Source organism: Meleagris gallopavo, chromosome 30, assembly GCF_905368555.1.
Source record: "Meleagris gallopavo chromosome 30, MGAL_WU_HG_1.1, whole genome shotgun sequence".
Classification (NCBI taxonomy): Eukaryota; Metazoa; Chordata; class Aves; order Galliformes; family Phasianidae; genus Meleagris; species Meleagris gallopavo.
In genome coordinates, this window is record NC_139433.1 from 2,922,083 (window position 1) to 2,934,918 (window position 12,836).

The 12,836-nt window shown below is 65.2% G+C and overlaps 1 protein-coding gene across 1 annotated transcript; it reads right to left on the minus strand.

Moving 5' to 3' along the window:
- Positions 1–91: 91 nt before the first annotated feature.
- Positions 92–12,822, minus strand: ABCA7 (ATP binding cassette subfamily A member 7). Its single transcript, XM_085211687.1, is given in 48 exon segments — positions 92–504; positions 585–828; positions 912–1,004; positions 1,076–1,179; positions 1,251–1,385; positions 1,456–1,597; positions 1,819–1,925; positions 1,997–2,029; positions 2,031–2,060; positions 2,166–2,286; positions 2,376–2,505; positions 2,596–2,719; positions 2,797–2,941; positions 3,025–3,140; positions 3,237–3,414; positions 3,478–3,647; positions 3,764–3,838; positions 3,923–4,028; positions 4,119–4,151; positions 4,316–4,410; positions 4,480–4,675; positions 4,761–4,859; positions 4,929–5,053; positions 5,131–5,282; positions 5,765–5,848; positions 5,950–5,998; positions 6,101–6,303; positions 6,376–6,427; positions 6,524–6,726; positions 6,851–6,988; positions 7,076–7,215; positions 7,292–7,423; positions 7,559–7,730; positions 7,819–7,935; positions 8,007–8,211; positions 8,326–8,547; positions 8,628–8,850; positions 8,969–9,145; positions 9,235–9,608; positions 9,683–9,799; positions 9,875–10,014; positions 10,100–10,346; positions 10,404–10,484; positions 10,592–10,814; positions 10,887–11,028; positions 11,130–11,223; positions 11,310–11,421; positions 12,420–12,822. Coding segments are annotated over 47 exon segments (6,513 nt in total). The 5' UTR covers positions 11,376–11,421; positions 12,420–12,822; the 3' UTR covers positions 92–345.
- Positions 12,823–12,836: the final 14 nt, after the last annotated feature.

Here is a 12,836-nt window from a genome sequence, read left to right on the forward strand (position 1 = left end):
CCGGACCTCTTTTTCCTTCCTCCCTTCATCCCCCTCCTCCTCCTCCTCTCTCGCCCCGTTTTGCTACAGCCACAAAGCACGGCGCTCCGCCTGCGGCACTGCAGTGCTTTATTATTCCATTCGCTATGTGACAGCAGCGCGAGCAACACAGCCCGGTGCCCAGCTCCGGGTGCAGAGAAGCGGGCCAGCCTTCTCTGCGGCTCCGAGCCCGGGAATCGTAACCCCAGACCAGCAGGAGTGGTGCAGCCGGGCTCCAGGCCAACAGCAGACCGGGATCAGTGGTTGTGCCCCAGCCGGGAGCAGGGCTGGGGTGGGGGCGGTGGTCCAGGAGCCGTGTAGCCACACTCAGACCACGCTCTCCTGATAGCTGTCGTCCTTTAGAAACGGCATCGGCTGCCTCCCGGGCACTGGGGCCGTATCCTGCCCTGAGGTTACATCCTGCGCTGATCCCACGTCCTGCCCCGGGTCCCCGTCGCTCTGCTCCCTGGCGAAGTGCACGAAGACCTGCAGGGATGGGGACTGAGCAGCGGAACACCAGCAGGAAGGACCCCGTCCTCATACACCGCGCCCCCCACCGCCATCACCTGGTCAAGGGTGGTCTGGGACACAGAGTAGTCCTGGATGGGGCCGTGCTCGCAGTGCGCCGCCAGCACGCCGAACACGTGTGCCAAGGAGCAGGCGTGGGAAGGCAGGCGGTACTGCAGCGTGCTGCCGTGCTGCTCCTGCAGCGCGATGCCGGGAAAGCTGCACTGCATCAGGTGCTGCACGGTGCCCAACTCAGGGCCGGGCCCCGCCGCCCGCACCACCACTGTGTACCCATCCCCAAACCTGCACCAAGGAAGGGATGGCAATGCAGGCACTGCTCGTCCCCAGCGCAGCCCCACACCAGTGGGGCCACCCCCACCCATTACCGGTTCTTGAGGTGCTGCACGCTGCCCAGGCAGCGGAATCGGCCGTTGACCATGATGGCCATCCTGGTGCACAGCGCCTCGCACTCCTCCATGCTGCCGTGGGGGGAAGGTGTGAGGCACACAGCAGGGGACCACCCTTGGTGTCCCCTGTGTTGGGAACCCACCTGTGGGATGTGAGCAGCACGGAACGGCCCTCCCTGACCAGGCTGAGGATGCAGTCCCACAAGAAGCGTCGGGCACCTGGGTCCATCCCCGTCGTGGGCTCATCCTGCAGCCACAATGCCAGCTCCCCATCGGGTCCTGCCCCACGGCTGCCATCCCCCCCACTGCCCCACTGACCAGGAAGATGATGGGGGGGCTGCCGAGCAGGGCGATGGCCGTGGACAGCTTGCGCTTGTTGCCCCCACTATAAGTGCCTGCCAGGCGGTCTGCATGTGATCCCAAGCCCAGCTTGGCAATGCCCCACTGAGCCACCTGTGAGAGTGTGTGTGGGGGTGAGGATGGCACCGGAGGGGCTGGGGGGAGGCTAGGATGTAGGCTGTACCCTGGGGGTCTCCTCCTCCGGCACCCCACGCAGACGGCTGTAGAACTGCAGATGCTCCCGCCCCGTCAGCAGCTCCGTGATGGCATCAAACTGTGGGCAGTACCCCATGTTCTGATGGACAGCCTGCAGGTCGGTGAGCACGCTGCAGGATGGGACATGGTGAGTACGCTGCGGGACAAGGGACAAGCTGCAGGAACCAGGGACAAGCTGCAGGGACAAGGGTGAGGCTGAGCATGCAGCAGGGTTAGGAATGATCGAACTGCAGGGATGAGGATGAGGATGAAGAAGCCAGCACGCAGGCTGTAGGGATGAAGGTAATTGTGAGCACACGGTGAGGAGAGATGATGGTGCATATGCTCCCACCTATGTCCCTTCAGCCAGGCCTCCCCCAGTGTCACTTCTGTGTCCCCCGTCAGCATCTTGAAGGTGGATGTCTTCCCAGCACCATTCACCCCCAGCAGCCCGAAGCACTGTGGAGCAGTTGGCTTAGCAGCAGCCCTTACCCCCCCACTCCCCTCAATGCACAGCCCCCAGCACTCACCTCACCAGGTGGGACAGCCAGGCACAGCCGGTCCACTGCTGGAGCGCGCCTGGTACCGATACACCTACAGGATTGGGATCACCGTGAGGCACAGCACCTCCTGTCCAGGGGACACAGCACCCATCAGTGGGACTGGGGACACGGGACGGGGCACGGGGCAGCCACACACCTTGGTCAGGTCCTTCAGCAGCAGGACGGCACTGCGCCGTGCGGTGCTGCCCACCCGCATCCGCTCCCGGGCTACATCCTCATCCTCATCCCCCAGTGAGGGCAGCTGCAGAGCACGTGGCCTGAGGGGGTAGCAGTGGGAAACCTCCAGGATCCCCTATAGTCCACACTGCCTCCATCATCACCCCCACTACCCCTGGCCAGCCCTCACCGGAGCCGCAGGAAGAAGCGGTACTGCAGCAGTAAGGTGAAGAGGAAGAAGACGATGCCCTCGATGGCCATGGCAAACATGTTCTTCCCTGCTAAGTCCCAGGACAGCGGGGACACGAAGCGCTTGTCTCCTATAAAAGGAGGGGAAAGGAGCTGCAGGATGGAGGGCACCAGAGAAGGGGGAATTGGGTAGGGGAGCAGCCCTGCACCTCTGCACTCACCAAACCTCTCAAAGGCATCGGCCATCGCCTGGTTCTTCACCATGTCAATGAGGCCTCGGCCCAGGCAGAAGTGGGGGAAGATGAGGAAGACTTTCTTCAGGATGCGGTTGATGTTGTTGAGCTTCTATAGGGCAGTGAGGGAAGGATGGCAGAGCCGGCAGAGCAGGACAGCCCCATTGAGGGATGGGTCCCAGCTCTCACCTGGTCCACAAAGAGCTCCAGCACGAAGGTGGCCACGCTGCCATTGATGCCAATGAAGAGGTTGACACATGTCAGGGCCACGTAGGCAGTGCTGGGGATGCTGAAGAGGAAGGAGGCTGGGTACATCAGGGGGGTGATGGACCACCTGGAGGGCAGAAGAAGGGGCTGAAGATGGTGCACTTGGGTGCACCCACCCCCATCCCATCCCAGGCTACGCCGGCCCTTCACCCGTAGAGCAGCAGCAGCAGCACCAGGGCGGGCAGGTTGGCCGAGGACACGTAGGACTTCTGCTGGAAGCAGAGGAAGATGAGGACAACCAGCAGTGCGGGGACCAGGTAGTTGCACTATGGGCATAAGAATCCAGGCAGCGGGTGACAAATGGGGCCCGGCCCTCAGGAGCCACAGACGTGCCCCATCCTGACCCCATCCCCATCCCGCACCATGTCCCAAGCAAAGTTGCCCAGCCAATAGGTGACGGGCTTCATCCCGCTGATGAACTGCAGATGCTTGGCCTTGCTGACCCGCTCCTCAATGAGGAAGAGCACAAAGCTGGCTGGGACGAAGGACATGGCGAAGATCACACAGATGGAGACCAGCACGTCCACCGATGTGGCCATCCTGCAGCAGAAGGGGAGTCAGAGGGCAATGGGGAGCCCGCAGGAGCCCAAACCCGGCACTCACAGTGCAGCCTCTGAGAGCTGCTCCTTGGTGAGGTTCAGGGGGTGGTTGATGGCTGTGATGCCGTAGAGCGCAGGGTCAGAGCCTGCAGGGAGCTGTGCCCTCAGCAGCCCGTTGCTGGCCACGTTGAGGAAGGCGACCACGGCGTGCCAGCCCTTGTTGTTGAACCACACCTGCAGCCCGAGGGTGCTCGCTGGGCTCTGTTCCATTTCTCTCTGCACTGCTCCCCACACCAAAGAGGGGACACAGCCAGTGCCACACATCCCCGTGCCTCCAGCTCTGAACTCACCTTGATGTTCCTGCGTGCATCCAAACCCTCGAAGAAGTGGCTCAGGTTGCCCAGGAGCCGATCCATGGGGCTGCCCTGGGGCAGGACAGGGGGGTGAGGTGCAGCTCATGCAGCAGCCCTCCCCGTCCCCACTCAGGTGGGAACAAACCCCAGCCGTACCTGGGTGACATTGAAGAGCTCTCTCAACTCCTGCACTGCACTGCCCACCTCCTCTGCTGATGGAAGGAGCTGCGAGCTACCAGCGCCCAGGGAGAAGCCACCATACCTGGACGTGCAGGAGAGCTGGGTGCTTCCAACCCTCCCATGGCACTGCATGGCCACCCTGCCCGAGCTGAACCACTGCCCCTGCACCCACCTCTGCTCGTTCACCCACTTCTTGGTTTTGAGCCTGGAAGAAACAGGGCAGAGGGGGAAACAGCAGTGAGGAGACATCACAGCAATGTGTGCCAGCTCAGTTGTGAGATGGATGTTTCCCCCACTACCCTCCCCATGGTCTCCCCACAGTGTCCCGGTGGTGTCCCCACGCACAGGACAGCTTCTGGGAGCACTCACCCCTGGCGAATGAGCTGGGGGTAGGTTTTCACCAGGTAGTCAGAGATGTTCCTGCCCGTCAGGTTCAGCAGGATGTCCCCTGTGCCTCTTTGCACCTGGTGGGGACGGACAGATGGACGCACAGCCCCACCACCTGCCTGGACCTCAGCGGCAGCCGCGGGTACCTGGGGTGGTGGGAGCCCTCCGGCGGCCGTGGGGCACTCGGGCAGCATCCTGCGCGCCCCCGGCCCGCTGCACTGGCAGGAGGGGGACGGCTCAGCTCGTGTCCAGTTCCCACGCCGCAGAGCTTCCAGCAAGGCCGAGGGAACCGAGGGCTGCCTGAAGCCGTCGGGGTGGGACGCAGGTGGGCACGGCCCCGTCCTGCTCGGCAGGCACCAAAGGAGGGGAGACCCCCCGTCAGAACGCGGCACCGAAGCGGAGCGGAGCCCCCCAGCTCCACGCTCACCCCTTCGTCTCGTCCTTCATGCACGCGGTACCGAAGCCCGGCTCGGCCAGGAGAGCGGCCAACAACCGGGACGTGTCCGCGTCCCCCGGAGCGTCGTTGCTGCAAAAAGGCGCAGGCGTGGGACGGCGGCTCCGAGTTGGGCAGAGCACTCGGGAACTGGGCGCGCACCTGAAGAAGGTGAACTGATGCCCGTACATCCCGGGCTCCAGGCGCAGCGCTGGGTATCTCCCGACGGGCGGCACGATGAGGCTGAAGAGCAGCGCAACGCAGACGAAGACAGCGGGCAGGACGATCTGCGGGGCCGCGGATCAGGGCTCGCCCTGAAGCCTCTGCCCCATCCCGGGGTCCCCCCCCCCCACCCCCTCCGTACCTGTGCGAAGAAGCCCCGCGTGCTGCGCCGGGCGTGGAGCAGCCGCTTGGTGAAGAGAGCGCGGAGCTGCTGCCGGGTGAGCGCCCAGCCCCGCACGCACCGGCTGCTCTCGGCCGCTCCACGCAGCAGGTCCGTCTCTTGCGGCTCCTCCGCTGCAAAGCACAGACGGGTCCTAAGCCGGCCCCCGGCACAGAGGAGCAGGGGCTCGGCCCCAGTTCGGGGGCACGGTTTGCTGCAGGGACGGCCCCGCGCCTGGGTGCTGCATGCGGGGACACGAGGGACCCCCCGGCCCCCAGTTCCTACCTCTGCGGGCTCCTTGGACTCAGTGTAAAGAGAGGAAAGCAGGGTTATAGCCACGGCTATCGTAGCCCAACCCCCCCAATCCATGCAGCTACTCTGCCCCCAGCAGAAGGGGGCAGGACGCATCCCCAGTGCATTCACATCCCTAGACCCACTCCCATCTCATCTTCCCACCATTCCCAAAGCCCGTAGGACACCACGATGTCGAACAGGCACAACGCAGCACAGCATCCCTCCACCCAGCCCTGCCCGCACGGCCGGACGCGTGCTGAGGTCCATGCCCAGTTCTGGGGGCGGGCTACCGGCCCCCCCGGCCCCAGCTGCCTCCCTTTACCCGGCTCCTCGGCAGCTGCTCCCGTGACCCCCTCCTTATCAGGGACCGCTCCTCTCCCCAGCGGGGGTGTTCTGTTGCTGTTGCCTGATAAAACGGGATGGGAGTGGGGCCACAGCCCCCAGCACCTCCTCACCCTGCACGTCGGGGTCCCGAAGCTCCGTTCCAACCGGGACCGACGCTTTTACCTGTCCTGCCACCATCCACCCCGCTGTCCTCGGCCACTTTCAGAAAGATCTGAGAGGGAGAGGAGCTGCCATCACACTCAGCGCAGATTCCCGCTGTCCCAGCGGTCCGATCCTCTGGGCACATCTCTGGGCACCCCGGCTCCACGGTTACCTCCTCCAGCCTCGTGTCCGAGATGCCGTAGCCGGAGATGCCCAGCTCGCCCAGACGCGCATCCAGCTCCCGGAAGAGCTCCCCAAAAGCTCCGTCCCTGGCCCCGCTGTAGGGCAGCACGAAAAGCACCTCGCGCCCGATGTCCTCCACCAGCCTGGAGCCGGGGACGTGCTGCTGCAGCAGTGCCGACAGCTGCGGCACATCTGGGGATGGGGAGGGCGGTGCTCAGGGCGTGCGGGGCCGGGACGCGGTGCGGGGCTGTGCGGGGACGCTACCCGCTGCGCTGCCCTCGCTGTCCCGCTCTCCGCCCTCGGAGGTGCCGCCGTCCTGCGGGAAAGGGCAGCAAAGAGTGGGTGGGTGCTGCAGCGGGATCCAAGGCTCTGGGCACGGAGAGTCGGGGAGGACGGGACCAAGGGGAGGCACCTTTTTGGTAGGGCCGGAGCCGCCGGCGCCCAGCTCGGTGCTCTCCCGTTTGACCAGGGTGAGGTAGTAACCCGTGCCCAGCCTGGCCTTGAGGAAGAGCGGAGACCCGCAGCAGCGGAGCCGGCCCTGCGAGATGATGGCGATGCGGTCCCCCAGCAGCTCCGCTTCGTCCATGTAGTGTGTGGAGAGGATGATGGTGCGCCCTGGGGGCACAGAGCCACCGTCCCACTCCGGTCTCCCCTCTCTGGATCCCATCTCACCCCGCTTCTGTAGGGCTGGGGGCTCGCAGCAGACAGAGGGAATGGGATCCCCCTCCCCAGCCCTCACCCTTGCGGTACTTGAGCAGCAGCTCCCAGATGCTGCGGCGTGAGTAGGGGTCAACACCGGCTGTGGGCTCATCCAGGACCACCACCTTAGAGCCGCCCACAAAGGCGATGGCCACAGAGAGCTTCCGCTGCATGCCGCCTGCGGGGGAGCGGGCGTTGGGGACGGCATTAGGATGGAAATTGGGCGATGATGGGGATGGCAATAGGGATGGCGCAGCCCACACACCCGACAGGTTCCTGGTCTGCTCCTGGCGCTTGTGGGGCAGCCCCGTGTCCTGGAGCAGCTGCTCCATCTCCGCTTTCACCTGCTCCTCCGCCAGCCCCTTCAGCCTCCCGTAGAACCAGATGTGCTCCTCCACTGTCAGGCTGTAGGGTGGGGGGTCAGCGGGGGTCCTGCCTGCTACTTCTCATCCTCCCTCCCCCCCAGCCCTGCCCTGCCTACATATCAAAGAGCACGTTGTGCTGCGGGCACATCCCCATGGACTTCCGGATGCTGTCGATATCGGAGCGGATATCCCAGCCCAGGATGTAGGCAGTGCCGGAGGTGGGGGGCAGCAGCCCGGTCAGGATAGACCTGGAGAGGAGGAGGTGGCGAAGTGGAGGTGGCAGAGCGCACGGGAAGCTCTGAGCCCATCCTCATGGGGAGCTGGGTGGGGATGGGGCAGTGCCAGTGCTGGGGCTCAGCTCCCACTCCCAGGTTCCAGCTCACATGGTGGTGGTCTTGCCGGCCCCGTTGTGGCCCAGGAAGGAGGTGATCTGCCCCTCGTAGAAGTCCAGGCTCAACCCATCGACGGCCACATGGCTGCTGCTGCGGTAAACCTTCACCAGGTTGCGGATGGAGACTCCAGGCTGCAGCTGGGCAGGAGGCTCCTCCACCAGCACTGGGAGCCACCGGTGAGTCACAGCCAGGCAGGACCTTCACAATGGGCCAGGATCCCCCCCCGTGGCCTCCCATGGGCAGGGGCTCACCTTGGGGTGCAGTGAGAGGACCGCTGGGGTACGGGGGGTATCCAGCTGAGGGCGGCTCTCCAAACCAGTAGCTCTTCAGGAAGGGGAAATTCCAGGGCTTGGGGACCCCGTACTGACCTGTGGGCAGGGACACGGGGGCTGAGCAGGGTCGAGCAAAGGGCTGCAAGGGGCAGAGGCTCTACACTCACCTGGGAGGACGCCCTCGATGTACCAGGCTGCCAGCCCATAGAGGACAGCATCCAGCAGCAGCAGCCCCATGGCCATGGCAAAGTTGTAGGGGTCTCCCGGCACAGGGCTGGTGCCCAGGTTGTGCCACTGCATGCCCACCCCCTGCTCCTCATACAGCGAGAAGTACTCACAACCAAAGCCAAAGGCCACTGGGGACAGCAGGCTCTGCAGCACCAAGAGTGGCACAGGTGGAGAACACAGCCATGCACCTGAGCCCCCAAACCCCGCACCCAGCGCATCCAAGGGAAATCGGGGTGCAGGGAATGAAGTGCTGCTCACCACGAGGACGCGGAGTGGGAAGGTGACGTGGTCACGCCATGCCACGCACAGCACGTAGGGCAGGTAGAGAGAGAAGTAAAGGATGCCACCGCACGCCGAGGCCAGGTTGGCACGGGGGAAGAAGGTGCTGATGAGGAAGCACTGACAGATGGTGGCCACTGAGAAGGTGCCGAGGAAGAGGAAGATGACGGCTGGGTTGCTGTAGGGCAGGATGTCTCCCAGCTGCAAAACGAGGCAGGTTGGAGTTGCAGAACCCCCCCCCCCACCACCACCACCATGCTGGCTGCCACCCCCCAACCTGCCTTGAGGATGAGGACGAGGAGAGCTGAGCTGAGGAGGAAGGGGATGAAGCTGCTGAGGAACCAGCTGAGCCAGAGCATCCCGCTGCTCAGCCCCATGCTCCGCATGGTCTCCTTGAGACGCGCCTCCTTCTCATGCACCACCCCCTTGATGATCATGGCCACCGAGTAGATCCATGCCAGCGTCATGAAGAGCGGCAGCGAGCGGTTCAGCACCCTCAGGAACCTGAGGAGGGCATCAGTCTGAGACCCCCATCTCCCACCACCGACAAGGACACAGCCCTGCACCAGCACTCGGCCCATGCCCTAGGGCAGTGGGTCGCTGGGGGTCCTGCAGCACTCACACATCATCCACGTAGCAGGGATAGGGCATCTGCTGCAGGTAGACCCCCACCCGTGGGGCAGTCCCTGTCTGCACCCGCACCACCGCCTGCTCCACCAGGTCCTGCACGTAGACAAAGCCACCCCACACGTAGCGCAGGTCGCTGAATGGGTCAGCTGCAGGGCCCGGGTCCCAAAACCTGGGGTAGAGCAGCACGCTGAGAGGGGAGAGGGACGGACAACACCCCACCCCAGGCTTTGGATGCTCAGAGGGGCTGCGTCCCCCAACCTGTCCTTGATCTTGTTGGTCCTCGTGACATCGTCGATGTCCATGCGGATCTTGTAGCGCACGTGGGGGGGCAGCGCCGTGGCCGTGGCATTCAGGGGGGGCTGGAAGACCACAGCAGCCCAGAACTGCCTCTCCTCCAGCAGCTCCATGGCACGGGCCACCAGCTGCTCCTCGCTGCCCACCGCCTCGATCTTGTCCAGGCGGACGCACCCCAGGAGCTGTGACAGAGCACCCAGTGCCCGCTCCGCTTCATCCAGTGCCTGCTGCCAGCTGAGCCCTGCTGACCCGGCCACCAACTGTGCCAACACCGACTGGGAGGTGCCATTGAGGAGCCCATCCAGGAGCGGTGCCGTGCCCGGTGCAAGCAGCAGTTCCTGCCAAGCATCAGAGCAATAAAACCACCTGGCCCTGGAGGTGGCCCCATGCAGCCCCCGCTCTGGGCACACACCCGCAGCGCCCGCAGCTCCTGGCTGCCATTGAGAACAGCACGGATGTGGGCTCCCAGCTCCAGAGCAGCACCAGCTGTGTCCTGCAGCGCTGCCAGCTCCTGGAAGGTGCGGTTCACCTGCACGGGGAGAGGATCAGGGGCGGGAAAGCAGGGTGCAGCCCCCTCCTCCCCCCCAGCACTGTGCACACTCACCTCGGCCATGACGCGGTCGGTGGCAGGACTGGGTGGTGTGTACAGGATCTTGCCCACAAACAGGGGTTTGATGCCACGCCAGAAGAGCTGTGAAAGTGGGGCAGCCTCCAGGCTGCGGAGCAGCTCCTGGCAGAAGGAACCTGGCAGAGGGAAGAGCCGAAGCCTTGCATTGCCCCCACCCCCAGAGGGGCACCTGAGGATCCCTGATCCCCCATCCCCTCTCACTGGTGTCGTTGTCAGGGGTTCCCGTGCTGCGCCTGGAGCCGTTGCGGTGCATGAAGGCACCGACATCGCTGTCCTCATACCAGTTGAGGGAAGGCACCTGCAGCCCCCCACCCTCAGGGTGCCCACAGGTGATGCGTGATACGGCCTCAAAGGCGCCCACAGCAGAGGAACCAGGGCCTGTCAGCACCGTCACCTCACGCTGCAGCTCAGCCACAGTGCCCATGGAGGAGAGCTGCGGAGAGAGGGGCTGCAGGGAGGGCCCAGGTTGGGGGAGGGATGCAGGGATGATGTGGGGATGGGGTACCTCCTGTAGCAGGGATTCAGCGCTTTGCAGGAAGGGACCCAGGGCTGCCACAGCATTGTCCATCTCCGAGTTCATCCACTCCTGTGGGGGTCACGGAGAGGGCTCACAGCCACCCCAAACACTCCCAGAAGTTGTGGGGTTCCAGCTGTGGCAAGAATTTGGCTGTTCCGGGCACCATGGGCACTCACATCAGGTGGGTTGAACCCCTCCACCAATGCCTGGTGCAGCACGGGCAGCAGCGAGGCGTTGGTGCGGAGGAGGCGTGTGAGGGCATCGCCCTGCAGCAGCCGGGATGAGATCAGCGCTGTGTGGCCCCGCAGTGCAGGCAGGAGCTGGGCGAGGTGGTGCAGGAGCTGCCAACCATCAGCACGGTGCAGGGCCTGGCGGATATCAGCCAGCAGGCGGGACAGGCTGCAGGCATGGGGGGGGGATGTGAGGGGAGCAGAGCCCGACTTGGCATCCCCCATTGCCCACCCTGCTCACATGGAGCCTCCAAAGTTGCCCACTGTTCCAGGGGCCTCTCCGGGGGTGGGCTGCTGGAAGCAGGGGTTGTGCACGTTGCAGAGGATGCCCTGCAGCCAAGGCAGCGTCCCGGCTGATGGCAGTGCCTTGTTGGGGAAATGGCCTGAGGGGGAGAGAAATAGGTCTGGGGGCTGCACCGCTTCCATGGAGAGCCCCTGACCCCCACCCTGCACAACACCGGGAGCAGAGCATGGCAAAACTCACACTGGTGCTGCTGGAAGGGAGGGTGGGAACGCCTCACCGCCACCAGCACGAGGAAGAGGAAGAGCGGCCACAGCAGCTCGATGGCCAACTGCACCTGGGGGACACTGCAGCTGGAGGGGACCATCGGTACTGCGGGGTCGCCACAGGGACCCCCCTCCCCGAACTGCAGGCGTTGCTCACCCGCTGCCGCCGACGGTAGGCGAGGTTCTTCCAGAGCAGCAGCTGCAGCTGCGTCCCGACAGCCATGGCTGTGCCGCGTGTAGCGCCGACGGTGTGCGCTGCGTGGCTCCGGCTGCGGGGTGAAAAGCATCCCGTACTCCTGAGTCACTGCCTCCATCCCCCTGCCAGGCTGCCCGCGGCTCAGCAGGGCTGGGTTGGGCACAACCCCGCCGTGCCGGGAGGAGTCGGCTCCGGAATCCGGCCAAAAAAGAGCCTTTCCCAACCCGAGCCTCCAAATCCTATTCTTTCGCAAAGCAAAACCAGCAAAACAGGCACGAGCTCTGGGGAGCCCCTTTGGATCCAGGAGATGGGTTCACCCGCACGGGGCTGCAGGTACCCAGGGGCGTAGGATGGGCCAGGGCGCTGCCCGTGCCTCAGTTTCCCAAATGCGGGCGCTCAGCTCCCAACCCGTGCGCGGGGCACAAGAATGAAATGCGTGCCCGTCCGGCTCCCCCCGATTTCCCCGCTGTTACCTCCGATGCCAGCCCCGTCCGGAGCGGGGAAGCGCCTGGATGCAGCCGGAGAGGAGCGGGGGGGGGGTGGGGGGGGGGGCAAAGAGCCGTTGGAGCCGGAGCCGCCCCCCCGGTGCCCGGAGCCGCTCACTCACCTGTCCGCCCGCTCCTACAGAGCCCGAGGAGGGGCGGGCGGCACCGGACGGGATTATGAGATCTCGGGCGGCAAATCCCGCTGATCTCCGCCGGGGGGGGATGGGGAAGGGGGGGGGGGGGGAAGGCTTCGCCCCCTTCCTGCTATAGGGAAGGGGAAGCGGAGGGGGGGGGGTGGGAGGGAGGAACGGGGGGAGCAGGGGCAACGGGGCGGGACCCTGTTGCCAGGGGGAAACTGAGGCACGGAGCGCCGGGGGGGTTGGGAGGGAAGGCATCGGGGAGCGGCACGGGGCAGCGCACGGCCTCAGCTCCAGCTGGAGCGTCCCATGTCGGCCCGGGGGGGCAGGCAGCCGTTGGGGGGGAGGATGCGCATAGCAGAGGGGAGATGGAAGCACTAAAGATGATAAGGGGGTCTTCGGTAGGGAGACGGGAGATGAGGAACCCCCCCCCCACCGAAGCACGTTACCGACACCGGTTCCCACGTCACGTTATCACGGCGGGCCCCGCTCCGCCCCTCTTACAAACAGCTGCGTCATGGAGCGGGGGTCTTAAAGGGGCCCCGCCGCTTCCCGAGGGTCCTGAAGCCGCCCCCTCCCCGCAGTGCATCGGCTGCAGCTGCGGGTACCGCTCCGGCGCTGGGTAATGCGGGGGGGGGCGCGGCTACGGGAAGGGATGGGGCCGAACTGCCGCCCTCCCCACGCAGTGCTTCACCCCAAAGCGTCCCACCCGGCCCCTGGTCCAGGGGACATGCGGGGCTCCCCGCAGCCCCCCACAGCCCTGCGGCTATGAGCCACCCCCAGCCCTGGAGCAACGCCCAGGAGAGTGCAGCAGAGAGCGCTTCCTGCTCAAGTTGTTTTGGTTTGGTTTGGTTTTTTTAAAGAAA